The following is a 25,549-nucleotide window of genomic DNA, read 5'->3' as shown; positions in this document are numbered from 1 at the left end:
AGAAACGTGTAAATGAAATGGGCCAGCAAGCTCAAAGCAGGTCTTACTGGCAAGACTCCAAGTCATAGCAGTTGTCACTAAGGCTGTGGGTCTAGAAGGTTAATGTTACCGAGCTCCCCAGACTGAGAGACCAGCAGACTTAGCTTGGTAATGAGCAAAAACGAAGAGCTGGCCTAACTGGAATCCTAGCTCAGCCATTAAGTCAGGTCATTCAAACCCTCAGAATTTCCTTATCTTCAAAATGGGGATACTGCTACTTTACACACTAGTCATGCAAATCAGAAATAACTGGTGCTCAGTAGGTGTTAGATGGCAACTTCTAAGTTTTATTTTTGGCCACATGGCATGAGAGATTTTAGCTCCCCAGCCAGGATCAAACCTGCAGCCCTGCAGTGGAAGCAGTCTTAAACCACTGTACAGCCAGGAAGTCCCTGGCAACTTCTATTATTAGGGAGCAAGTTATACATACAAGTTGGGTGACTGTATGTTTAAAATACTTTGTATGAAGATTTTCAAGGAGCAGGAAAATGTATATGAAATAAAAGTGCTTGGTAAACTAAAAAGGACCCTACAAATATCAGGGAATTGTTTGGAAATCATCTTTTATGGTTAGAAAAAATAAAGGCACATCCCCTCCTGGGTGGATGGCAGGATCCCATTGTAGTCAGGTCATCAGCTGTGCCAGGCACATTCTGCCAGCTGGTGACAGATGAAGAAGGCCCCTCACTCTGGAAGAACAAAACCCCAGAGTGGCCAGAGACAGGGGTCTTTTGGATTTGTTGGAGGAAATCTGGGTGAACTCTATAAACTTTAATGCAGAAAACACTGAAAACTTGCCACATGGAGTCAAGCGTTCAGAAGGGCAGGAAGCCAGGCCTGACCTCTACCAAGCTGTCCCAACCTTAGGAACTAAACTGCTGCTACTAAGGGCAAAGACTCTAGGTTCATCTTGTCCCACCCCTCAGCCCCTATTCCAAGTTACTATCCTATTTCCTAGGCACAGAGTAGTGTCAATCAACTATCAGTCTAAAGTTGAAAAGGTTCTCATGCTTGGCACTGACGTCCCACAGAGCAAAGGGTCCGGGACTGTCTCAAGAGGCCGTGCGCTAGCTCCCGCTTCTAGGAAATCAGCTGGCCCCAGGCCAGCTCCCTGAGTGGCTCCTTTGGAAGCCAGCGAGGTGAATGCAGTGAAAGAGCATCAGCTCAGAAACAAGGGGGACCCCGGCGTGAACCCCGGCTCCACCAGCATTCCCATCCTGTGACCACAGCAGGCGATTCCGCCTCTCCTCACTTGTCTCCTCCACATCCGCCCCTGCAGCACTGGATGAAGAATGGGAACGTGGCTGCGGCCTCCAGGGCGCACAGCAGACACTCAGTCACTACTACTCCCCCCTCTCTCCCCTTCCTCCTCACAGACCTCAGTTAGCTGCTTCCTTCCGCTTTTCAGAGCAGTCGCCCATTCTTTCTTGAAATTCAACTCCCTTCCAGAGTGGTGGCAGTGCGACCATCTCCCCACCTCTTTGATGCCCCCAAATAAGTACACAGGCCCTTTTCATTAAAGGGTTTTACTGCTAATCCTGGGGAAACAGATGCACGCTGGGCTGGGGGTGACAAGTCACACACCTGAGGGAATGTGAAGGTCCCTGGATCATGGCTCCTTGAGGGTTTCCCTTTCATTCCTAAAGTAGGACCTCAGACCTCTTCTCCAGGCCTGGGAAGCCCCTTCCTCCCTGGCCAGCTGCAGCACAGTGGGCGCACCCCTGCAGTGCGCCCTAAGCTCAAGCAGTCCACATACAATACAGAGGCCCTCCAGACAGTGATGCTTATCGCACAGGAACTTCCTTAAAGGCCAGGGAAGGTCACCCTAAGGATATAAGCAAGTACTAAGCCTACCCTATTTCTCTTTCACCTCAAGGAGATGAAACTAAGATCGAGTCCTCTGACTATCTCTACCACAAGAAACTGGCCTGAAAAATGTAGATTTTTACTCAGAGTCCCTTCTCTGACTTCCTGGAGATCCTGGCTTCAGAGGCAACAGAAAACCCTTCTCCAAAGTGGGAGAAGGGCTTGAGGTCAAGGTGGCAGCAGTGGCTCCTAAAGACCTTTCTGCGCTAGGCTGGGGCCCCTCGCCCTGTCCTCGCTCCCTCGGCCTCTTCAGCTGGACTCTCTGCCGGCCTGCTCCCCCCGGTGGGTTTTCTGGTGGCGGATGAGGTTGGAGCTGCGGGAGAAGTGCTTCCCGCACGCGGTGCACCGGTAGGGCTTCTCGCCCCTGTGAGTCCGCTGGTGCGCCCCGAAGTTGGAGATGTCGCTGAAGGTCCGCCCGCACTCGGAGCACTCGTAGGGCCGCTCGCCCGTGTGGGTGCGGTGGTGCACGCCGAAGCTGGAGCTGTTGCTGAAGCTCTTCCCGCACTCGCAGCAGATGTAGGGCGCGGGCTCCAGGTGGGTCCGGTAGTGCACGGCCAGCGCCGCGCTCTGGCCGAAGCTCTTGCCACAGAGGTCGCAGCGGAAGGGCCGCCGGCCCAGGTGGTCCTGCTGGTGCGTGGTGAGGTCCGCGTGCCGCCGGAAGCTCTGCTCGCAGTTGGGGCACTTGTACTGCTTCTCCTCCAGGTGGATGCGCTCGTGCCGGATCCGGTTGGAGCTTCTGGAGAAGCTCTTACCACACTCGGAGCACTGGTAAGGCTTCTCGCCCGTGTGGATGCGCTGGTGTGTCCTCAGGTTGGAGGTGTTGTTGAAGGTTTTGCCACACTGGACACATACAAAGGGCTTCTCATCCACCTCGGGCCTCCGATGAGCGGAGAGGTCCTCTGGCTCTGCAGCAGAGACAGCGACTTCCTGCGTTGGCTCTTCTGGACGGGGCCCTTGTGGCCCCTCCGACGGGCTTGCTTGCCCAGGCTCTTTTTCCCCGTCCAGTACCTTGGAGTCATCCACTCTCCATGGCTTATTACCCCGTTCCCCTTCCTCGGGCAGGTGCTGTTCTGGGCTCTGCTCCTTCTCACTGCCCATCTCTGAATCCTGAGAATGAACACAAATGGCCAACACCTTTATTCCATGGGTCAGGCCAGCCCCCAGCGAATCTTCTATCCTGGGTTGATTCTGTCCCAGTTCATGATCCCTATAGAAAGAACCATTTCATTCCATTAACTGGAATACTTGGAAGAATGCCTTTACTAACTTTCAAGTGACAAACCTCCACAGATACATAAAGTAACCCACCAGAGCAAAAGGAAGGCCCCCAGCTTTGTCCACCCCCAAAAGATGTTATTTGTGAAATTTGCATAATGTCACTTATCTTACTACCACACTAAACCAAGACAGTCTAGACTAATTCACCTGCAAGTGTAGGACCTTCCATTAGGGGCTGAGTTTTATTTTTCTAACTAAGTTAACAGAAATTCCCATTCTGTTTAACCTTTTCTGGAAAAACCTTCCTTACAAGTATCCCTCTATCTGCCTGCTTTCAAACAGAAAATAACAGAGCCTCTAAGTCCTGAGGCTCTCCTACCCACTCACAAGGCCCAGCTCTGCATCCTCTCAAGTGCTCTGCCACCGTCCCTTCCTCATCTCCCCACAGTCTAACAAATAAAGGGGGACATCTGGGTCCTCCAAGATCCCCTGCAGGGGCTGCACTGTGTCTGTTCTGCCTGGGCAGTGCCCACTTCCACTCACACACCCCAGAGAGCAGCGCCTACACACAGTCTCACACCACACACACAGTCATACTCACCAAACACACACAGTCACGCTTACAACACTCGTGCATATCATGCAGTCACACGTACACAGCCACACATGTACCAATCACACACACCATACACAGCCCTCCCATACACAGAACCACATACATGGCTACACAACCACACACCATGCACACAGCCAGCTGTACTCTCACACCACACAGCCTCACAGGCACACACTGCCCCCCCCTGCCCCCAACACAGTGCCCAGGCCTATTGTGCACACGTCAGTAGGCGCTCGCTAAGCCACACAGACTCCTTTAGAGTCCCTACAGGCACGGACGGCAAATGAGGGGGAGAAAGACTGACAAGAGGAGAGCGGTGTTTCCTCGGAACCTTGAGGAAATAACGGCACTTCAAAAGGCAGAGCGGACTGGTGGAAATACCGCAGAGTGACATGAACAAGGGGATGAGCGAGGCGAGCCCAGGCTACGATGGGACACTGAGGACGGTGAGTGAAAGACTGGCAATTCTTCATCCTTTGTGGAAAACAACAACAAACAATAATGGAAGGGACACCAGCTACAGTTAGGGCTGGATCCCAGTGGTGACATACACTGTCTTTACAACTCTGCAAATTACTCAACCACTCTGGGCCTCAACTCCTGTATCACTGAAATTGTGATACCAACTGACACAGCAGGACTGTTAGAGGAAATGCCTATCATACGCTCAGTGTAAACTGCGGCACGTACTAGTCATTCAGTACATGACAGCTGTGACTAACTGTTGAAGACACTATATGCTAGCCCTGTAAAGAAGGCAAGAATGAAAAAGATTTCTTACATGATCTTGTTAGGAAAGGAAAAAATTCAATTAAAAAATGGTACAGTGTATATAATCTAAAATGTGAAACATGGACAATCTGTTAAACCTTTAAGGAGTGGGGTGGGGGGGTGGTTAGTAAACTTTTTCTGTAAAGGACCAGGGAATATATATTTAGTAAATATTTGGGGTCATAGGATCTCTGTTGCAACTACTCGACTCTGCTGTTGTATCATAAAAGCAGGCATAGAAAATCCGTAAATGACTGGGTGTGGCTGTATCCTAACAAAACTTTATTTCAAACAAAAGAAAGCAAACTATAATCTACCAATCTGTTAAGAGTGTTTCTTTTTTCAAGAATCTAGGTAAGTAATGTTTGAAAAAAAAAAAAAAAAGCTGCTTCACTTTCAAAACTGCAAAAAAAAAAAAATCAGAAACTATTCCTTGATACTTAGTCACTATTTTCTGACGATCCCTTTAAAAATTACAACCCCTCCAAAACAAAAAGTAAAAAATAAAAATTATAACCCCTTCCCCCACACTCAGTTCCCCCTTGCCCGATAGCATTTCTCACCTTCTAATGATCTGTTCTTTATGTCTATTATTTAGTATAAGCCTCCCCCTGCAAAACATAAGTCCCATTAGGGCCAGGTTCTTTGCTTTATTCATTAATGTAAACCAAACTCCTAGAGCAGTGGCAGTCATACACAGAAGATCCTTAATAAATATTTGCTGAATAAACTGAATGAAGACCAGGCCTGTCTCCACAATCCATTTCATGCTTACTTGTATCTATTCTCACCCACCATTCCTTAGCAATCTCTTAACTCCTGATCACTTCCTCCTTCATGCACTCACAGAGTCTTGTACTGGCTTTTATGGTGTTTTATCTGTTTACAAATCTGTTCCCACTATTAGTTTATAAGCAACTTGTGGGCAGAGACTGGTCATTTTGGTAATGTCTCCAGCACAAGACCTTGTGCTCAAAATTTTTTAAGTATCAGTGAAAGGATATGACCTTAATTTACCTCCTACTCCTGTCCATCCCAGCTAGGGCTCCAATATCTCTCTATGCAACAAGCTACAGAGCCTCCACTCACTGCCAACCCTACTATACTGAGAATCCACAATATACCAAGCTCTGACTCTTCCCAGAGCTGAATGCTAGGTTGAATAAGAAGACTTAAGACTATAGTCACCACCCTAAAAGACTTTATGGTACAGTGCAGCGTCATGGGCCACTAACTCCAGAAACTGTCATACATGTGTAGAAGGTTACGTTCCAGACGAAGCAGGAAACTTGTAGTTTGCCCAAGGGCAATGAGTGGCAGAACTGGGAGCCATGCCCATCGCTCCAAAGCCAGTGCTTTTAAGCGCTACACCAGTAATAAATACAGTCCCCTGGGAGTTCTGATGACACAGGCACATCTCCCTGAAGAGTTCAGGGATAAGCAGCTTCGTGGAAAAGGTCGTCTTTGAGTCAGGACTTGCAGGATGGATGAGCAAGACTGACAGAGATGGGGAACCCACCATCTACTAAGAAGACAGTGCCAGGTAAAGAAGCATTTCCGTATCACATTTCAGAGATTTCGGGAAAAAGGGACTCATGGGGTTTGTCTTCCCAGGAGGTTCAGAGGTACAGGGAGGGCCACAGGTGGAAGGGACTGAGACGGTGTGGAAAAGGATCCAGATCTAACAAGTAAGAGCCAAGAAGATGGGGCTGGTGATCAGAGATGCTGAAGGCCAAGGGCCTGGGTTAGATGGAAGGGACCAAGCTGGAAAGTGGTCTGAGGAGCCTTTAGGGTCAAGTCAAGACTTGGAGGGAGCCTGGAAATATCAGGGGAAATGTGTGAGAGCACTGCGAACTGAACGGGGGTGAGGGGATGGATAAAGAGTCAGAGAGAGAAGAGGACCAAGAGAGTCAGAGGGTCCGAGGAGACTGGTCAGGGTGGGAACCCGACCCAAGAGGCTGGGTTGTGTGCAGCCGGGCGGAGTCTGAGGTTGGAGCGTTGTAGAGGAGCTAAGTTCAGAGCTGCCGGGCGGGCGTGGGGCCGGAGGGGTAGGAGAGAAGGAGAAGCTGACCCCGAAGATATGGTCAGTGGCAGCGGGACTGGGTACTCAAAGGCAAACAGAAGGGCGGGAAGGCAGGGGCTTGGAGCCAGACGCTGGCCGTGCAGGCCGGGGGAAGGGGCCAGGAGTTGGGACGAGGGACCACAGGGCCCCGTTTGTTCCCCAGTGGGTCCGCGGAACAAAGCCACAGCCACAGCTGCCCGGTGACAGGAAAGGGACTAAGCTGAGAGCTCCCCGCGAAGCCACTAGCACCTCCCCACCGCGACCTCGGGCCCGACCCCAACCCACCTAGCTCCAGCGTCTCGCGGTCAGGAACAGTACCGCCTCACTGAGCCAGGGGGCGGAGCCGGAACCGGAACCCGGAAAGGATCCGCCCTACCTCTTCAGGATTGGTTCCTGAGGATTCCCTTTCCTTTCTACTGGCTGCCACAACGCTAGAGTCCCTGGCGTGGCCTGCTGGGAGTTGTAGTCCTGTGGAAGATAATAGGCTCGGAGAAGAAATTTGAGAAGTTTAGAATTTAGTGGTGGAGACTGGATTCCCTTTAAGGTCGAGGGCTTCCTGCTGCGCTCCGGCGTTAAAAGCCCAAAGTGCAGGCCACCAGTGTGGGAAGCAGTAGGCTACGTAGCGCTAACCTACATGATCTGCTGCTGCTGCTAGGTCGCTTCAGTCGTGTCCAACTCTGTGCGATCCCATGGACGGTAGCCCACCAGGCACCCCGTCCCTGGGATTCTCCAGGCAAGAACACTGGAGTGGGTTGCCATTTCCTTCTCCTAGGGGTCACGAATTCAGAATTTCTTCTTCACTCTAAATTTGACACCCTTGGCGGCCCTGTAGACATCCCCCGAACCCAGAATCCCGCGCCCCACTGGAGGTTCATAATTTAAAGTCAAAGGATTTGGGAACTGGAGAGGAGTCTATTTATTTATTATGCAGTATAGTTAGGGGGCTTCCCTGGTGGCTCAGAGGTTAAAGCATCAGCCTGCGATGCGGGAGAGCTGGGTTCGATCCCTGGTTGGGGAAGATCCTCTGGAGAAGGAAATGGCAACCCACTTGAGTATTCTTGCCTGGAGAATCCCAAGGACGGAGGAGCCACGGGCTACAGTCCACAGGGTCGCAAAGAGTCGGACACGACTGAGCGACTTCACCTTTCATAGCTGATTTACAATATTGTGTTAGTTTCAGGTGCGTAGCATAGTGATAAGGGGCTAGTTGTTGTTTACAGATTATATTCCATGATAGGTTATTTCAAGATATTGTGTGTAATTGCCTGTGTGCCACAGTAAATACATGTTGCTTATCTATTTTATGGATACTAGTTTATATCTGTTAATTCGGTACTCCTAATTTATGCCTCTCCCTGAAAGGGAGTTGAAAGATCAACTAATCCAATACCTTTATCGGAGAAGCTAAACATTCCCTGGCCAAGGAACCACCTCCAGTTTCCTGAAGTCCCTGCGCAGAGATTTCTCTGAGTGCTACTTAGTTAAACTTGACTTTTGTTCATCGATTCAGACACAACAAGACCACTATCCAGGATTAAGGGTTTTTTTCCTTCAGGTTTAATTTTTTAAAAATCTAATCAAATATGTAGGCTAAAATTCTACAAGCCTCTCACATCTTCAAGGTATTTCAGTGCAAAGCGAAAAAAGAGTATTGTCTTCAGAGACAGACACACTAGATTTATAATCCCAGTTCTACCACCTTGCGTTATTTCCTTCCCCTGTAAAATCCCTGGCTGAATTACTGTAAGAATTAAATGACTTAACATATGTAATACTTCTGCCACCACAAATGTCAGTTCTTTTTCCTGTTGGTAAGTTTTCTTGGGTGCAACCAGTGTGAACAATGTGAATCCGTTTTAAGACTGGGATAGTCACAAATTATGTTTGAAACTAAATATGGATGAGTGAAATATAAATTGCCCACATACACTACAACTTTATAAATGGATATAAGTGAAATACTGAGAAGGCAGACTCAGAAATAAAACTGTGGCTATATTTTTAACTGTGGTTAAACTCACATGGGTGGAATCAAGGCTCTTCAAAAGCAGTCCTGTAATGTGCCTTTTGCTTATCAGTCCAAAGCCTTTCCCCACAACTTCTCATTCCCAATGAAAATAAGAGCATGCCAAATGACAAATACCAAGCTTTTATTTAAGGACTGTACAAAAGCAAACAAAAAATTCCTTTCTGAATCTCAGAGGGGATTCAAAAGGATCAGTGTAACACACGGCCTCACCCACAGCTGCCTTTTCAAGGCCACACACAGCTGGTCTACTCTGTATGAAGCCTTGCTTCCTATCTTCCTGATGGTGATCCTTAGGTTTTTCAAAATTAAGATTACGGCTACCACGTTTACAGTCCCCATACCCGGCTATCACCAAGTTAGCTTTGTAAACATTCTCTGGTGGCTCAAATGGTAAAGAATCTGCCTGCAATGTGGGTGACCTAGGTGCCATCTCTGGATTGGGAAGATTTCCTGGAGGAGGTCATGGCAACCCACTCCAGTATTCTTGCCCGGAGAATCCCCAGGGATGGAGGAGTCTGGTGGGCTGCAGTCTGTAGGGTGGCAAAGAGTTGGACACAACTGAGTGACTTAACACATCCACATATTAGTTCTGCATGTCACCAAACTATGTTGTAGATAGCATCAAGGAAATAGAAAACAGTGGCTTCCTTTTTTTAAATCCCTCTGGCCCTCTGCTCTGTATTCCAGAAGAAAGAAGGAAGAGTATGTGATCCAAAAAAAGTTTACTTTCAAAAAAGCTGTCCTTGGGGGTTAGAGGCCTGAACTGAGAAAAGGAGAAAAGCAATTCTTGATGTGATAAATAAGTCAGGACTGGGCATCCTAATTTCATAACTACAAGCCTGAGTGCAGGATGAGGCAGGATGAAGGCTTTTAAGAAGCCCCTTGAGTAGAGAGTCCCTGTATCTCAGTGGCACACATTCCCCACCATCACCTAAACCTAATCTGATTGTTCATCTGGTTTTCAAGAATTCTTCCAGGGCAATGGAAACTTCAAGTTCCCAGAAATTCTAAAACTGAGCCCTAGGAGAAAGTGGTGCAAGAGAAACCATAAAGGGGTTTGGGTTGGGTGAAAGGAGTGGAGATGGTCCAGAATCACTGGACCAGGAGACTGAAATCCAGGGCACTGGGCTAGAGAGTCTGAGAATCAGGTGATGAGGCCCATCCCTAAAAAGAAGGAACCTTGAGCCCCTGAAGGGCTGGGCCAAGGTCAGAGGACCAGGACAGGATCATATCTTTGAGTGGGACGAGCTCTGACGTCTGAGCAGGGAGCAAGAAAGGGTCCACCTGCAGAGGCACCTCTCCATTAGCCTGGCCTTTTTCTTCTGTGTTGGGGTCAGTTGATTCCTCTGGTTTCTGGAGTTCAGAACAGATTATTAGAGGTGCCGTGTTTTTCCCTCCATCACGAAGGCAAGGTTCAAAGAAAGGGCGGAGGGGGCCAGAGAAACTGTGGGTGAAAGTAAAGATGTGGGACTGGTTGGTCACATCATAGAAGGAGATGACTCCTGCTTCATAGTCCAGAAAAATCCCCACACACCTCGGGGGCTCTTTCAGGCGGAAGGAGGTCTGCGGGGATGTGAGGGCCTCGTACTCATTCCCTTGATTCTGTCGCAGGAGCCAGTGTCCGTTGGCAGGCGAGGCGGTGACCTTCCCCTTCCTGCTCACTGACTCACTACACACCCCCAGGGCCCATTTGGTCTTGTCTGCCACAGACACCTCCCAGTAGTGACAGCCAGCTATGAAGTACTCGGAGCCCAGGACGCTGACAACGAAGTCAAATCGCTCGGGATTGTCAGGCACAGGCTGCCTTGTGTCTCCAAGCTTCACACACTTGCGGTCCTCAGACAGGATGAGTTTGGGATGCGCTGTGTCTGGGTCCAGGGTCACAGTCACTGCAGAGAGTCACAGAGAGGTGAGGTTTTAGGAAGCTAAGTCTCCAGCGACCTCTGAGTAGCTGTGGGGGGAATAATCATCTCTCGGTCTGCAACCATGGTGCCCTCATCCCCACATGTCCTGGAACTAAAAAAAATATGTTGTCAGTCTCCTACATCTACTAGTGGATTAAGTAAAAGAGGGAAACGTTTCTCATCTGTCTGTGAAGCTGTCTTAATCCTTAAGAAATACTGCTTTTGTCTTTGCTGGTCCAAAGGGCTCTCACGTATGGTAATAAACAAGTTGTGATGTTAGACCCAGTAGCGTGATAGCATATTGGAGCCCCAGCTCTGTCTTACACTAGTTAAGTGATACTGGGCTTGTTAATCATCTCTAAACCTTCATCTGTAAAGTGGGAATAATAGCAACACCGATGTTGGAGAGCTGTTGTACAGATTTGATGAGCTAATGCACTCGATAATGAGTGTGTGATGCTCATTTTCTTAACTAAAATTATTGCTTATAGTCATCATCTTAAAATGTTAATGTAGAGAGATAACTTCCTTAAAATTATGGATTATGAGGGTGACAATGAATCTCCTTCCATCCCCAAGTCAAAAAACAGGCTCATTTCGTAGAGTTAAATCCACAAAATGCACACTCAGTCAAGTAGTGGGAATGAATCAGACTAGGAGAGTGAAAAGGGTTTGTGAGTTCCCAGAATGTCAATAGCAATGGCACCCCACTCCAGTACTCTTGCCTGGAAAATCCCATGGACAGAGGAGCCTGGTAAGCTGCAGTCCATGGGGTCGCTAAGAGTCGGGCACGACTGAGCGACTTCACTTTTGCGTTTCACTTTCATGCATTGGAGAAGGAAATGGCAACCCACTCCAGTATTCTTGCCTGGAGAATCCCAGAGACAGAGGAGCCTAGTGGGCTGCCATCTATGGAGTCGCACAGAGTCCGACACAACTGAAGCGACTTAGCAGCAGCAGCAGCAGCAGAATGTCAATAGAGGTAACCCGGTGTTTTCTCAATGGGCCGACTCATGGATTCTATTGTTCCTGCCTAAACAAAAACCTGAATGGAAGGGGGATGAGCATCTTGGAAAACGCAAGAAGGGCAGAAAAGCAGTGAAAATAACAGGTCTCATTCAAACAGCAACAAAAATATGTGATCTAGGAAAAAAATTGAAGAGATGTGCAAATCTTTTCATTTAAAACTATGAAACCTTTTTGCAGTCTACATTGCTGGGGCTTCTGCCCAACTCACTCTCTTCTCTGAGAATCACCACTCACCAAGGAAACGGATCTTCAGAGAAAGAAGGCTGTGGCAGATGCGTAGAAAGAGACAGGAGCACTGACTAGCTGTCCAACAGTGGGAAAAGAAGGACTGCTCAGCCTGAAAGCACAGCAGAGACTACCCAGGAACAGATGAATAGACTTGACTGCAGAAAAATAAACCACTCACGCTTCAAAAGAAATACATCGAGGACATTAACATGCAAATGAAAGACTCAGAAACGTACTGTGTGAAACATACGACCAAGGGTTAATATAGCAAAAAGGCCCCACAAATTGAAAAGTAGCCAGAACAGGACAGGAGCAGACAAGTCACAGAGATAAAACACAAATTTTAAGAAAAATCTCAAAAATCATCGAATACCCTTAAGAAGAGTAAACCAAATATTTATCAGTGTTTTAAAAGAAAGGAGACTTTCTAAATCTAAATTTGATCCTCCCAAAATAAAAGATTTTCAAAATTTGATTAACAGATAAACAGATCAGACCTAAAATTTGTTAAAATTACAATGTGCCTTCTAAAGGAACAGAGTCATGGGCTCTCAACTGTGGATCCATCTGACGGGTGTACCTTACCAAAGTGCAGTCGGGCCCTTTTCCAGCCTGAAAGACAGGGGAAAAGGGCATTGTTAAAGTGACGGAGAAATAAATGGAGACTTTCTGATACAGGGTGGAGGTGGGGAATGGTGGAAGGATGAGGATGGGGAAAGTGCATCTCACCTGAGTTTGCTGCAGCTCTTTTTAACTCTACAAAAGAAGAAACACGGAGAATGAGTTTTCATTGGAAACAGAATCAACAGGAAAGAAGATGTTATGGAAAATAAAAGAGCAGGGGTACTTACTCAGTTCTCTCCGGAGTTTCTCTAGAGAATTAAAAGAATTTGACAAATCAGAATGAAGGCTTCTACATGCCTGTGATGCCCCAGTCCCATCCAAACCACACTCCTAGAGCAGATCCTTCCCCTACGACCGTGTTTCAACAGCAATGACTCCCAGCCCGGGGCCCCAGTGATAATGCAGAGGGTCAGCAAGTTCCTGTGGGAGCCAAAATGACCTGCAGACTGAATGTACAACACATCTCACATAAATGTATGCAATATTATGGGAGAAAAGTAAAATATAGATTCGTTTAAAACTGGTATTGAATTTCCATTAGATTTTCTAATGCATATTTCCTCAGTGTGAAATCATGTAGATACGCCACGTGTTTGAGGATTTGGGATAGTTGTTATAACGAGGTTCTCATACATGAAAGGGTAGAGAAGCACTGCTCCATGTATCCGGTTGAATGAGGATCCATCTACCTTGGATTCCACCTAACTGAATGTCATGCCTGAGTGACAGAAGTGTCTTCCTGATGACTTCACCTGTAGGAGGTACCCCTCTTCTTGCTAAAACATGTCCTTTTTAGAGACCAGATAACAATTGTGCAGGAAACAGGAGCAGGGAATATTTGAGAGAAAAAAAAAAAAGAGGCCTTTATGAAGCCAAAAAATCCGCCCCCCATATGCTTGCCCCCTCTCTTCTGCCCCAGGAGGTGAATCTGGGACTCTCATCCTAAAACAAAGATGTCTGCAGAAGGTTTGGAGCACAGATGAGAAGCAGAACTTACTGAGGGCTTTATGGAGTCGTCCTAGGAAACAGAGAAAGAAGCACAAGTGAGCAGGAGGGCTCATCATGCCAGTCGCCCGCCCGCCCGCCCCGCCACCCCCGGTGGAAAAGATGATGACGATCCCATCAGCCCCCAATCCAGTCACATCTCCCTAAGGGCAGATGTGGAAATTCACTGGTGCCCGTTCCACTTTCCGGATGACCTGGACTACCCTGACTCTGGTTCCTCTTCCCTTCCCTTTGTCTGTCTTGTTTCCTTTCGCTGTCTGTATGAATTTTTCCATATGTTTTTAACCAGTGTCCATGAGTATATGCCTTGCTGCTCTTTTATAACTGTTGGGCTTCCCTGGTGGCTCAGATGGTGAAGAATCTGCCTGCAATGAAGGAGACCTGGATTTGATCCGTGCATCAAGAAGATCCCCTGGAGAAGGGAATCGCTACCCACTCCAGTATTCTTTCCTGGAGAATTCTTTAGACAGATGAGCCTGGTGGGCCAGAGTCCATGGCGTTACAGAGTCAGACATGACTGAACATGCACCACACTATGCTATGCCATCATATTCATGGTGTAAAACTAGCTGAAGACCCACTGTTCACTTACTGACATGTTCTGTTATTCTCTAGAGTGGCCCTCCCTGAAGAACTGTGACCCCAGAAGGTCTGGGACATGTGCATATGCTTCTGTGGTTTGGGGGAGCACCATCAGCTTCTCTGGAAGGGCCGCCTGCCCACGTTTCTGCTCAGCACTGGCCCCACCACAGAGTTGAAGTGATCCATCTGAGTTTACTGTCAGGCCCTGTGCTAAGGGCTGGGCATCCATTAGGTGCATTGGGGCTGCTGCTGCTGCTAAGTCGCTTCAGTCATGTCCAACTCTATGCGACCCCATAGACGGCAGCCCACTGGGCTCCGCTGTCCCTGGGATTCTCTAGACAAGAACCCTCGAGTGGGTTGCCATTTCCTTCTCCAATGCATGAAAGTGAAAAGTAAAAGTGAAGTCGCTCAGTAAGTGTCCAACTCTTCGTGACCCCATGGACTGCAGCCCACCAGGCTCCTCCGTCCATGGGAGTTTCCAGGCAAGAGTACTGGAGTGGGGTGCCATTGCCTTCTCCAGGGCATTGGGGCAGTGAAGCTGAATATGATACAGCCTCCCAATAAGACATTATTTTATCATTCTCACTACCAACAGCCTCCATTCATTGTGTCCTGTTCTTATGATGTATGTTCTGAATTCTCTCAACAATGTGAGGTGCATATAATGATTATTCCCATTTTACAGAGTGGTGGCCTGCGGCTCAGAGGGACATGGAAATTTGTCCAGATTATCCAGCTACTAAGTGGCCAAGGCGGAGAAGGTGATGGCACCCCACTCCAGTACTCTTGCCTGGAAATCCCATGGATGGAGGAGCCTGGTAGGCTGCAGTCCATGGGGTCAAGAAGAGTCGGATACAACTGAGCGACTTCACTTTCACTTTTCACTTTCATGCATTGGAGAAGGAAATGGCAACTCACTCCAGTGTCCTTGCCTGGAGAATCCCAGGGACGGGGGAGCCTGGTGGGCTGCCATCTATGGGGTCGCATAGAGTCGGACACGACTGAAGCGACTTAGCAGCAGCAGCAGCAAGTGGCCAAGGAGGCAGGATTCACACGCAAGTCTGTCTGACTCCTAGCTGGAGGCTTTCCTCCTATCCCACACTGTCCCTTCCCTTCTAGGACAGGATGGTCATTGCATGGTCATCGCGTCCCTGAGGCTGCATCCCACACTTTAACCAGCCCGGAGGAGATGAGAGCCGGGAAGGGAGGAGATGCCGAAACCATTGCATGTGGAGCCATTTCTGAGCTAGAAGACAATGATTTGTCTTCCCAAATAGACTTTCAAGGGGCAGAGTCCCACCTGCTTTTTGAATCCAGGGTTCTATCTTTTACCCTCAGTGGCCCAGAGCAAGCATTTAATTAATGAAGACAAAATGGTAATAAGAGAAAGGTTTCAGGAATTGTAACAGGAGGGTGTTGGGTTTTTTTAAGTTGCCTTTGATAATACTGAAAACAATCAGGTGAGAGGATTTATTATCACAATTTTACAGATGAGGAAACCAAACCTCAGAGTAGTAAAGTGACTTAACCCAAGCCTGTAAGTGGCAGATCTGAACCAGCTGCTGCTGACTCCAGCACCTATGATCCTCCCACTGTATCGCACCACCTCTGTCAACGCAAAGTTTGTATGGGTCCTTGAGATTCTCGTACATCCTGTAATACCTTGTTTTTTAAAAAAATTGGGACCTGTACCACACAGCCTGCAGGGTCTTAGTTCCCCAACCAAGGATCAAATCTGTGCCCCCCTACATTGGAAGTTCAGATTCTTAACCACTGGACCACGAGGGAAGTCCCCCATAATACCATTTTAATATATTTTTACATAGTGTATAGATCTTCTTTTTAGGTGATTGCTGGAAAAGCCAATGAATGGCCCAATGAATTCTGACCACAGGCGTCCCCTCACCCATAGCTAACAACCCTTGACAGTGGAAAGCAAAGCCCAATAATACTAACAGAGGAGATATGTGTGGGGAGTGTGTACATGTGTACACATACACATATGTACATTGTACGTTTAACAAGTGACTGTCAGCATTTATGTAGAAGGAGAAAAAACATGCTATCTGTTCCCTGCCCCTTATTCTATACATAGAATTACCTTTTTCTTTTGCATGGTCGGAGAGAAGATTTTCTAGAGGAAGGAAAAGTAAAAGAAAATGAGATTCTATGCCATTTTCTTGAGGGTCCCTGCTTCTAACTGAATTTATGGGCTCTTGAACATGTCCTTCCCTACCTCCACCTCCTCCTCCCTGATCCAGGCCCTCATCACCTCCCATCAGGATGCCAGAAAGAGTGGCCCAAATTGCCCTCACATTCTGTCTCCTCCCTCTGGTCTCCTCTCAACACAGCAGCCAAAAAGAGCTTTCTGGAAGCATAGTTCTGGTTGGGATATCCCATGCACAGCTTCACCACTGCTCCAAGGAGAAAGATGAAGACCTTCCTGGGATCCCCAGGGCCTCACATGCTGGTCCCTGGCTCCCTCTGCAGCATCATCTGCTGCCGCCTTTCCCCTCATGCAGGCACCACATCTCTTTCTCAAGCTCTTCTGCTGCGGGTGGTTCTCTGAGCTCTCTTCCCCCTTGTCAGTCCATCCTCCAGGCCAAACATCACTTCCTTTGGAAAGTCCTCTTCTATCCCTGAAGTCAGGTTAGTTTCATCCAGCCACCATCTCTCCAGCCTTCAGAACTTCCATCTGAGGCATTTGTCTCACTATTAAATTCGCGTGTACCTCCCTGACTGGATCAAAGCTTCCAAGAAGGCAAAGACTGTGTCCACTTTCACGCACCATTGTGTCACAAGCATCTGGTATGGTCTGAACCACTTAGCAGAGAATTATCAATTATTTGTTGAATGGATAAACATGTCCCCTATGTTAGACCTACACGACTCTCCCAGAATCAGATCAAGCCATGAGTTCACAAAGTCGCCAAACACATTGGAAGGCAAGATATTACAAGAAAGAGTCGTCAGGAAGTGGAAATGACAGGTGCTAACCCCCCTCCCCACTACTGTCACCACCTAGGACAGCAGATGCTGGGATCTGCAGGTCCAGAATTTAGACTAGTGGGTCCTGGGGACACAAAAATGAACAAAACGGAGAAACATCTCCACCCAGCCCAAGACACTCACCTACCTCCATCGCGTGCTCATAGAGAAGCCTCTCTGGAAGGGAGAGAGAGACGTCAGCTTAAGGAAGGGTCTTTTCTTTTTTTTTTAAGGAAGGCCCTTTTCTAACGCCCACTCCAGTGTTCTTGCCTGCAGAATCCCAGGGACGGAGGAGCCTGGTGGGCTGCCATCTATGGGGTCGCACAGAGTCGGACATGACTGACGCGACTTAGCAGCAGCAGCAGCTTTTCTAACGAGCAGAGCTGTCCACAGGCGGCCTGAGCAGGATTTTGTTCCCTGTCACTATGAGTGTGTGACCATTAGAAAGGATTAGAGGGTCTTCAAACCATTAGATGCAGAAAGGAGTGTTGGATTCTGTGATTTTCAAAGTCCTTTGCAACCCTGAGAGCCAGGAAATGCAAGCCTATTAAGGGTTTCATCCAGTGGATACAACTGGAGTTCTTAGTTAATTGGAAGATTGGCAGGATGTGTTATGTGCTAATTTCTCTAAAGATAAGAATTCACAGCCCTGCCCAGGAGTTTCCTATTGATCCTCTCTGCAATGTGGACTCCGAGAGCATGGCTTTACCAGTTTTCTCCCGGACAACCTATGGATAACTGTTGAATCTGTGTCGGCATCCTCCCCGCCTTTCCCTAGAGAGTCTGGAGTACTATTTCCTGCCAGTCTGGGCCCCCTTACCACTGTTACCTTTTGACCTTCTTTGCTTCCAGATGATGTAAAGGCCCACCACGATGAAAATCCCCAGAACAGGTAGGATCACAGTAAGAGCCACGGCTGATGGCGGGAAGCTATCTGGAGATTCGGCTGAAACAGAAACCACCTGTGACCACCCACTCAGAGCTGCTCCCGTGCCAAGGGAGCAGGTGTCTCAGGCACATCCCAACAGCCTTTGTCACCTCAAGAGACACCTTAAGCCAAGATGGTGAGGGTCTCTGCTTCTCTCAGCAACTCAAAGCCCAGATGATCAAGGGATGACTTTAAAGTGAGATGTTTATCTCTCAGGATTGGTTTCAATGACCCTGCCTGAGGACAATGAGTCAAACTCAGCAACTTGGACTTCCCTGGTGGTCCAGTGGTTAAGAATCCTCCTGCCAGTGCAGAGGACACAGGTTCGATCCCTGTTCCAGGAAGATTCCGCAGGACACAGGACAGCTAAGCCCGTGCACCACAGCCACTGAGCCAATACTCAGGAACCACTGAAGCCCCCGCACTCTAGGGCCTGTGCTTTGCAACAACAGAAGCCGCCACGATGAAAAGCCCGAGCACCAAAACTAGAGAGCAGCCTCCGCTCACCACAACTGCAGAAAGCTGATGGGCAGCAAGAAGACCCAGCACAGCCGACAATAAAGTAAATTTTTTAAAAAAAACCAGCATCTAGGGACTTCCCTGGTGGTCCAGCGGATAAGACTCTGTGTTTCCAATGCAGGGGGCATGGGTTCAGTTCCTTATTTGGGAGCCAAGATCCCACATGTTGTGCAGCATGGTCAAATAAATTTAATTTAAAAAGAATAAAAGGTGTAAGACAAGACCAAAAAAAAAAAAAAGAGAGAGAAAAACTCAGCACCTAAACCACAATCTCACCCTACCCTATATGGAAAAACTACCCAGAGACTTTGGAGAACTGGAGCTGCGCCCTCAGGAATCCCCTATCATCTTGTGAGCACCCACCTGCTTCCCCTTCAAATCCTCACTCCAGGACAGAACAGCAGTCAGTGAACCCTTTGCCCTGAGCCCTGTTGGCCAGGGCAAACCAATTTCTATAGAGCTACAGCAGCAAGCTGAATGTCTAGGCAGGAGAGAAAGGAGAAAGGAGAGACAAAGTGGAGAAGGAAATAACAGCAGAAGAGGCTCTATGACAAGCAGCGAAGAGCATAAGCTGGATGCGAGTCTTTTGCTCAGCACTGCGTGACCCCAGGCCAGAGACAGGCTCACCAAGCCTGGCCTGCCAATTCTATTCCATCGGGAGATTTAATGAGATCAGGCACTTAGCTCTTAGTGAGAGACAGTGGCAGTAGTAAGAGAAGCGGGGGACAGACAGAAAAGACAAAAGAGGCTGGCAGAGGTCCATGACTCCTCCCCATCTGGGACCCAAGACCACAGTCTTTCTCGGCTCTAAAACCACTCTGCTCTGCCACAGGGCTCCATGTTTCAAGAGTCTTTAAAAGAGTCATACCCTTTTGACCCATTAATTCTACTTCCAGAAACACATTCTAAGAAAACAATCAGAATCACTTCCCAAAATATGTGCTAAGATGTGCATTGCACCGTTTATTATAATATAAGGAAAAAAAGGAAACCTTCAGATGTCTAGAAATGGAGATCTGAATAATTGTGTTATGCTATAACCACACAATGAAATACTATGCAGCCCTTAAAAACCATGCTGCAGAGAATGACTTAAGGACATGGGTGAACAATGTTCATGGTGTTGTATATGGAGGGAAAAAAATAAACCCGGGCAGAAGAATACATACACGTAAACATATGAACACTCAGAGATACAGACATACAAGAAAGTCTTCAAAGAAATCCCTCCAATGTATATATACATATAGACATATATAGTGTATAGACATATATATGTCTATATATGTAGACCTATATAAAACTGAATCACTTTGTTATACATCTGAAACTAACACAACATTGTAAATTAACTATATTTCAGTTTTTTAATGGTAAAAAAAAAGAAATGCCCTCAAATGTTAGCAGTTGTTCTTTCCAATTTATGAGGTTCTAGGCCATTTAGGGTTTTCTTTAAAATGTTCTGTACTTTTTCAAATTGTCCACAATAAACACTTGTTATTGACAGAATTTTAAAAACCCCAAAATTGCTTTCTTAAGTTTCAGCTAGCATAGGAGTTTTCTCTGGAACCACCAGGGACTTCAGGCTTTTTTCCTGCCCTGCATTTATCTCCTAGGACCATGGCTGGTCTCCTCTTGGCCGAGGGCCATGCCGCAGATGGTGTAGTACACACTCCCCAGAGTGCTGTCCCTGGCTCTGTTGGACACCTTTGCCCAATGTCCTAGGCAGGGAAAGAGGTTCAGAAGCTCTTACCTAACATGTGCAAAGGCAGCTGGAAGAAGACCAGTGTGGTGAAGCATCTAGAGAGCCAGGAGCCTGAGCAACTTGGCATCTTCATCCAAACTAGGAGGACAGACACAGGGAGACATCAAAAAGAGTCAGTGAGCTTGATGTGAGAAAGGGTACCACCCAGCAGGTGAGGCGGAGATGGAGGTTGCATAGCGTATGCTCTGGTGTCACAGAAACCAGGTGTCTAATGCCAGCTCTGCTGCTTAGCTCCATGTAAGCCAAGTCTCTGGGACTCAGTTTCTCCATCTTTGAAATGGGTATACTTACCGTGCCTCCTGGCAAGATTATTATGAAGACTGAAGGAGGCTAGCAACACAGAGGCTGGCATCATGGTTAAGTCTATAAATGCCTTTAGTGGGGACAGGAGGGTGAGACACCAACTGTGATATAGACAGCACAGGGAGGAGTCTGGAAGAATGAGAACTTATACCCAGAGCTAGCCAGATAAACATGGTAAGGACTGACTGTTTTTTGCATTTAGTGTCCCAGGTCAGGCTTGGAAACTGCCTGTTGCAAGCCAATCATGAGCCCATGATGTAGCCTGAAGCACTTCCTGGACAGCTTTTCAAGTCTGACTGTTGGAAAACAAGAAACTAAGGCAGCGAGATCCCTTCATTTCATCGTGAAGGCACTAATTCTACAAGTTCAGCTAACTCCTTGGGGTTAGAGGACCTGGGCTCAAGTTATAGCTCCACCCATGTCCTAGTTCTGTGTCCCTGGGAAAGTTGTCTCTTTTTTTGATAGTGCTGTGCTGCCATGGGGAATTTCTTCGTTTCCTAACCAGGAATCGAACCCATGTCCCCTGCAGTGTAAGCACTGAGTCTTAACCACTGGACCACCAGGGAAGTCCTGGGCCTTCAATTCTTAGCGTATAAAGGGGGGACCTTCTTCACTTGCCAATGCGAGGGTTCAAGGAAATGATGCATGTAGAGCACCTGTCACCAATACCTGTTGTTATTATTTCTAAACTGAAAGAGACCAATCATCCCTGGGAGGTGTGGGTCACCATCTGCACTTGCTATTGTCTGAAATTCCTTGTTGTTGTCGCTAAGTTGCTAAGTCATGTCCAATTCTTCGCAACTCCATGGACTACATCACTCCAGGCTTCCCTGTCCTTCACTGTCTCCCAGAGTTTGCTCAAACTCATGTCCACTGAGTCAGTGATACCATTCAACTATCTCATCCTCTGTCTCCCCCATTCTCCTCCTGCCCCTAGTCTTTCTCAGCATCAGGGTCTTTTCCAATGAGTTAGCTCTTTGTATCAGGTGGCCAAAATATTGGAGCTTTAGCTTCAGCATCAGCCCTTCCAGTGAATATTCAGGGTTGATTTCCTTTAGGATTAACTAGTTTGATCTCTTTGCTGTCCAAGGGACTCTCAAGAGTCTTCTCCAGCACCGCAGTTTGAAAGCATCAGCTCTTCAGTGCTCGGCCTTCTTTATGGTCCAACTCTCACATCTGTAACATAGCTACTGAAAAAAACCATAGCTTTAACTATACGGACCTTTGTCAGCAAAGCGATGTCTCTGCTTTTTAATACACTGTCTAGTTTTGTCATAGCTTTCCTTCCAAGGAGCAAGTGTCTGTTAATTTCATGTCTGCCATCCAGAAATTCCTTGGGCAGGAAACAAATCTTTCATGGCACCCTTGAGGTTGAAGTTCAAATGCAAACCCTCAAGAAAGAGAGAATCTATCTCTTCCACTCTTACATTCTCTTCAAGATTTCAAATCCTTTCCAGAAAGTCATAAGGCTGGATCCCTGCAGGTCTTGGAAGAAGGCAAAACGGAGCTTGGAGTGGGTAGGACGGTCAAAGCAAGGTTGTGAAACTGAAGATGGACTCAAGATTTGAACACGTTTCCAGTTCTGTTTATCTCATTATCTTAGGCAAACAGCACACTGGTTTAGGGTTCTATTGTCAGTTTTTGTTTTAAAATAGTGATGCATGCATATAACAGCTATGCATAGGGACTTCCCTGGTAGTCCAGTGGTTAAGAGTCTACCTTGCAATGCCGGGGACACAGGTTCTATTCCTGGTCAGGGAATTACGATCCCAACAGCAGCTGATCAACTAAGCCTACGCACCACAACTAGAGAATCCGTGCACTGCAACTAAATCCTGACGCAGCCAAAGAAAATAAATATCTTTACAAAAATTACGCATAGTCTGATACAATTTAGGGAGAAGATGCTTAGAGAAAAGGCAAGAATGTAGATATTAAGCAGTGGTGATTTCTAAGAGTGGGAGAGGAGAACAAAGATGATCGTTACAGTTTTCTCTGTGTGTTTTCTAAATTATCTACCTTGAATGTGTATAACTGTGATTATCAGGAAATAAATCTATTAAAAGAAGCAGTAGGAGGATGACCAGGAAGGAAAGGAGAAAAAGGAGGAGAAACAGAGTTCACTTTGGGAAAGAGAACACACAGTCCAGGAGGAACCTCTCTCATTCTTGCTATTGGTAATTTATGTCTCTTTTTTCTTGATCAGTCTGACTAGAGGTTCATCAATTTCATTGATCTCAATGAATCATCTTTTGGTTTCATTTATTTTCTGTAATGTTTTTCTGTTTCTTATTGTATTAGTTTTTGCTCAGATCTTTATTAATTCCTTTCTTCTGCTTACTTCGGATTTAATTTGTTCTTCTTTCCGTGTTGCTTAGGTCAACGATCTGTGATCTTCTTTCCTAATATTGTCACTTAGTACAATACAGATGACTATATCACTCATCTTTTCTAATATAGTCATTAGTCATTTAGTCACAAATTTCTCCTTAGGAATTGCTTTAGCGACATCCAACAAATCTTGATACGCAGTGGTTTTCATTTTCGTTACAGTCAAAATACATTCTATACTTCTGATTAAATTCAGGCATCCATGGACCCAGTATACATGGAATAACTAGGTGGAGAGAGGCGTTTTAGGGTAACAGGGAAACACTAGGGCTCTGAGCCTGAGTAACCACTTACCAACCAATTGTTTAAGCAGAACTTCCAAGCCTCAGTCTCTGTCTTTGTGAAATTGTGAATAAAGACAGTGTTCATTTCAACAAGTAAAAAAAGAAAAATGTTCTAATTTCCTTTTAATTTCTTTTAATTAAATGTATTATCTAGTTTCCAACTATTTGAAATTTTTTGAGATAACTTTCTATTAGTTTCTTTTTTCCCTTTAGCTCACATTTCATAGAAACTACAAAAGATTAAAAGTGATACCCTACTACTATATACCCTACTACTGTACACATCAGTTGGCCTGCCCCATAACGCAGCTCAGGTCATTCCCTCCAGAGGAAGGGAGGCTTGCCTCCCCAGCTCCTGCAGGAATGGCCTGTCCTGTCCCACACCACGTCTAGGAGGAGTGTAAGGTCTTGGTTTTAAGCATGGCAGTAGGACAAAGGAGGTTTTGTTCTCAAGGCCTTCTATTGCAGCCTGGCCCTAAGATGGCCCAGGGCCACTTGGAGAAATATTCTTTGCTCTTCTGAACATCAGACTTGATGGTATTACTGCCAGGCTTCCAGCCAGCTGGGCACACTTTCCCATGTGTGTCAATAAACTGAAAGGCCTGAACTAGCCTCAATGTCTCATCCACAGAGTCGCCAACAGGAAGGTCGCTGGTGGTGATCTTTCAAAGGATACCTTTATCGTCAATAGTAAGAAGGGTCTGAATGAGATGCCTTCATCAGCCTTTAAGATCCCATAGTCCTGAGCAATGGTGCCCTTGGAGTCTGATATCAAGGGAATGTTCACGGGCCCCAGTCCTCCTTGTTTCTTGGGTGCATTAATCCACGCTGGGTGACAAGAAGTGAAAATCCACAGAAACATCCATCACTTGGCAGTTGAGTCTCTTTTTAAAAATTTATTTATTTTAGGCTGCACTGGGTCTTCATTGCTTCTCGAGGGCTTTTGCTAGTTGCAGCGAGAAGGGGCTGTTTTCTGCTGTGGTCCCCAGGCCTCTCGTTACAGAGGCTTCTCTTGTTGAGGAGCACAGGCTCTGGGGTGCACAGGCTTCGGTAGCTGTGGCATGTGAGCTCAGTAGTTGTAGCACATGGACTTCATTTCCCCACAGCACATGGAATCTTCCCGGACCAGGGATCGAACCCATGTCCCCTTCTTTGGCAGGCAGATTCTTAACCACTGCACCACCAAGAAAGACCGGCAATTGAGTTTTTTCAATTCCTCTGCCCTATCACTGAAAGCAATGATCTCCATGGGGTACACAAAGGTGAAGTCAAGAGGGTGAAAGAAGAACACAGCATATTTTTCTCTGTAGTCAGATAGGCTGATATCGTTGAACCGACCATCTGGCACAACAACTATTGCTTTGAACTGAGGGGCACGGTGCCCAATTTCAGCATTTCCTGAAGACATATTGCTATCAGCAGTTCTCAGGCGGGAACCACAGAGACCAGTCAGGAAGAAGACTGCTGCTGCTAAGTCGCTTCAGTCGTGTCCGACTCTGTGCGACCCCATAGACGGCAGCCCACCAGGCTCCCCCGTCCCTGGGATTCTCCAGGCAAGAACACTGGAGTGGGTTGCCATGTCCTTCTCCAGTGAAAAGTGAAAGGGAAGTCGCTGAGTCGTGTCCGACTCTTAGTAACCCCATGGCCTGCAGCCCACCAGGCTCCTCCGTCCATGGGATTTTCCAGGCAAGAGTGCTGGAGTGGGGTGCCATTGCCTTCTCCCAGGAAGAAGACACACCTCTCTTATTGGTTTCTAGTTTAATCCTGTTGGGGCCAGAAAACACACTTCGTGCGGCTCCAACCCTTTGGAATGTGTGCACTTATGTTATGGGCTGGCGTTTGGTCTATTTTGGTAAAAACGTTTCGTGCGTATTTTGCTGTCATCGGGCAGAATGCAACTCACGCGACACGAGACTTGAGCATTTTGATTGAAGGTGTGAGTTTTATTCCTCATACTCTCACGTGAGAAGAGCAGAGAGTAAGCTGCTTGATGACATTTCCAAACATCTAAGGTTCTACAAAACCAAGAGATAAAAGAGGGGCTTATGTCCCTAGCGAACTGAGGACTAGAGCCAGATGCTTGCTTTCAGTCTTGGCTTGGGCTCTCTACCTGTGTGACTTTGTAACTTGGAGCAAGTCACTTAAACTCTTAGGCCCTGAGTTTTCATCTTTAAATTGGGAGATTCACTTACATTTGCTGAGTACACTGTCGATTGGGAAGTAATCAAGAGGTAAGGAAATGTATTTGGCTTTTGATCCAGTAAGAAATATTCTGGAAATCTACTCTAAGGAAAGAATCTGAAATACAGAAGTTTACACGATGTCAGTAGTATTTGTATAATAGTGAAAAACAGGACCATCTATAAGTACATCAATAAGGAAATGACTAAGTTAATTA

At 46.9% G+C, this 25,549-nt stretch overlaps 2 protein-coding genes and 1 pseudogene across 3 annotated transcripts; all 3 read right to left on the bottom strand.

Annotated features, from left to right (window-relative positions):
- Positions 1,550 to 6,937, bottom strand: ZNF691 (zinc finger protein 691). Of its 2 annotated transcripts, none has more exons than XM_005678591.2 (2): positions 6,858 to 6,937; positions 1,550 to 3,112 (listed from the first exon to the last, which is right to left on the bottom strand). In XM_005678591.2, exon 2 carries the CDS (start codon positions 3,001 to 3,003, stop codon positions 2,155 to 2,157), a length of 849 nt encoding a protein of 282 aa, XP_005678648.2. In that variant the 5' UTR covers positions 3,004 to 3,112; positions 6,858 to 6,937; the 3' UTR covers positions 1,550 to 2,154. The 2 variants fall into 2 exon arrangements, with proteins under 2 accessions (XP_005678648.2, XP_005678649.2); XM_005678592.3 differs by having other exon boundaries at positions 1,550 to 3,012; positions 6,858 to 6,920.
- On the bottom strand, positions 8,715 to 20,246 carry ERMAP (erythroblast membrane associated protein (Scianna blood group)). The gene is made up of 9 exons (XM_013962924.2): positions 20,162 to 20,246; positions 17,791 to 17,907; positions 17,106 to 17,138; positions 16,075 to 16,107; positions 13,384 to 13,404; positions 12,614 to 12,634; positions 12,492 to 12,518; positions 12,348 to 12,374; positions 8,715 to 10,490 (listed from the first exon to the last, which is right to left on the bottom strand). The coding sequence occupies exons 1-9, from the start codon at positions 20,244 to 20,246 to the stop codon at positions 9,766 to 9,768; spliced, it is 1,089 nt and encodes a 362-aa protein (XP_013818378.1). The 3' UTR covers positions 8,715 to 9,765.
- LOC102184307 lies at positions 23,601 to 24,570 on the bottom strand (annotated as a pseudogene).

Source organism: Capra hircus, chromosome 3 (genome assembly GCF_001704415.2).
Source record: "Capra hircus breed San Clemente chromosome 3, ASM170441v1, whole genome shotgun sequence".
Lineage (NCBI taxonomy): Eukaryota > Metazoa > Chordata > Mammalia > Artiodactyla > Bovidae > Capra > Capra hircus.
This window is presented reverse-complemented; position numbering and strand designations above follow the sequence as displayed.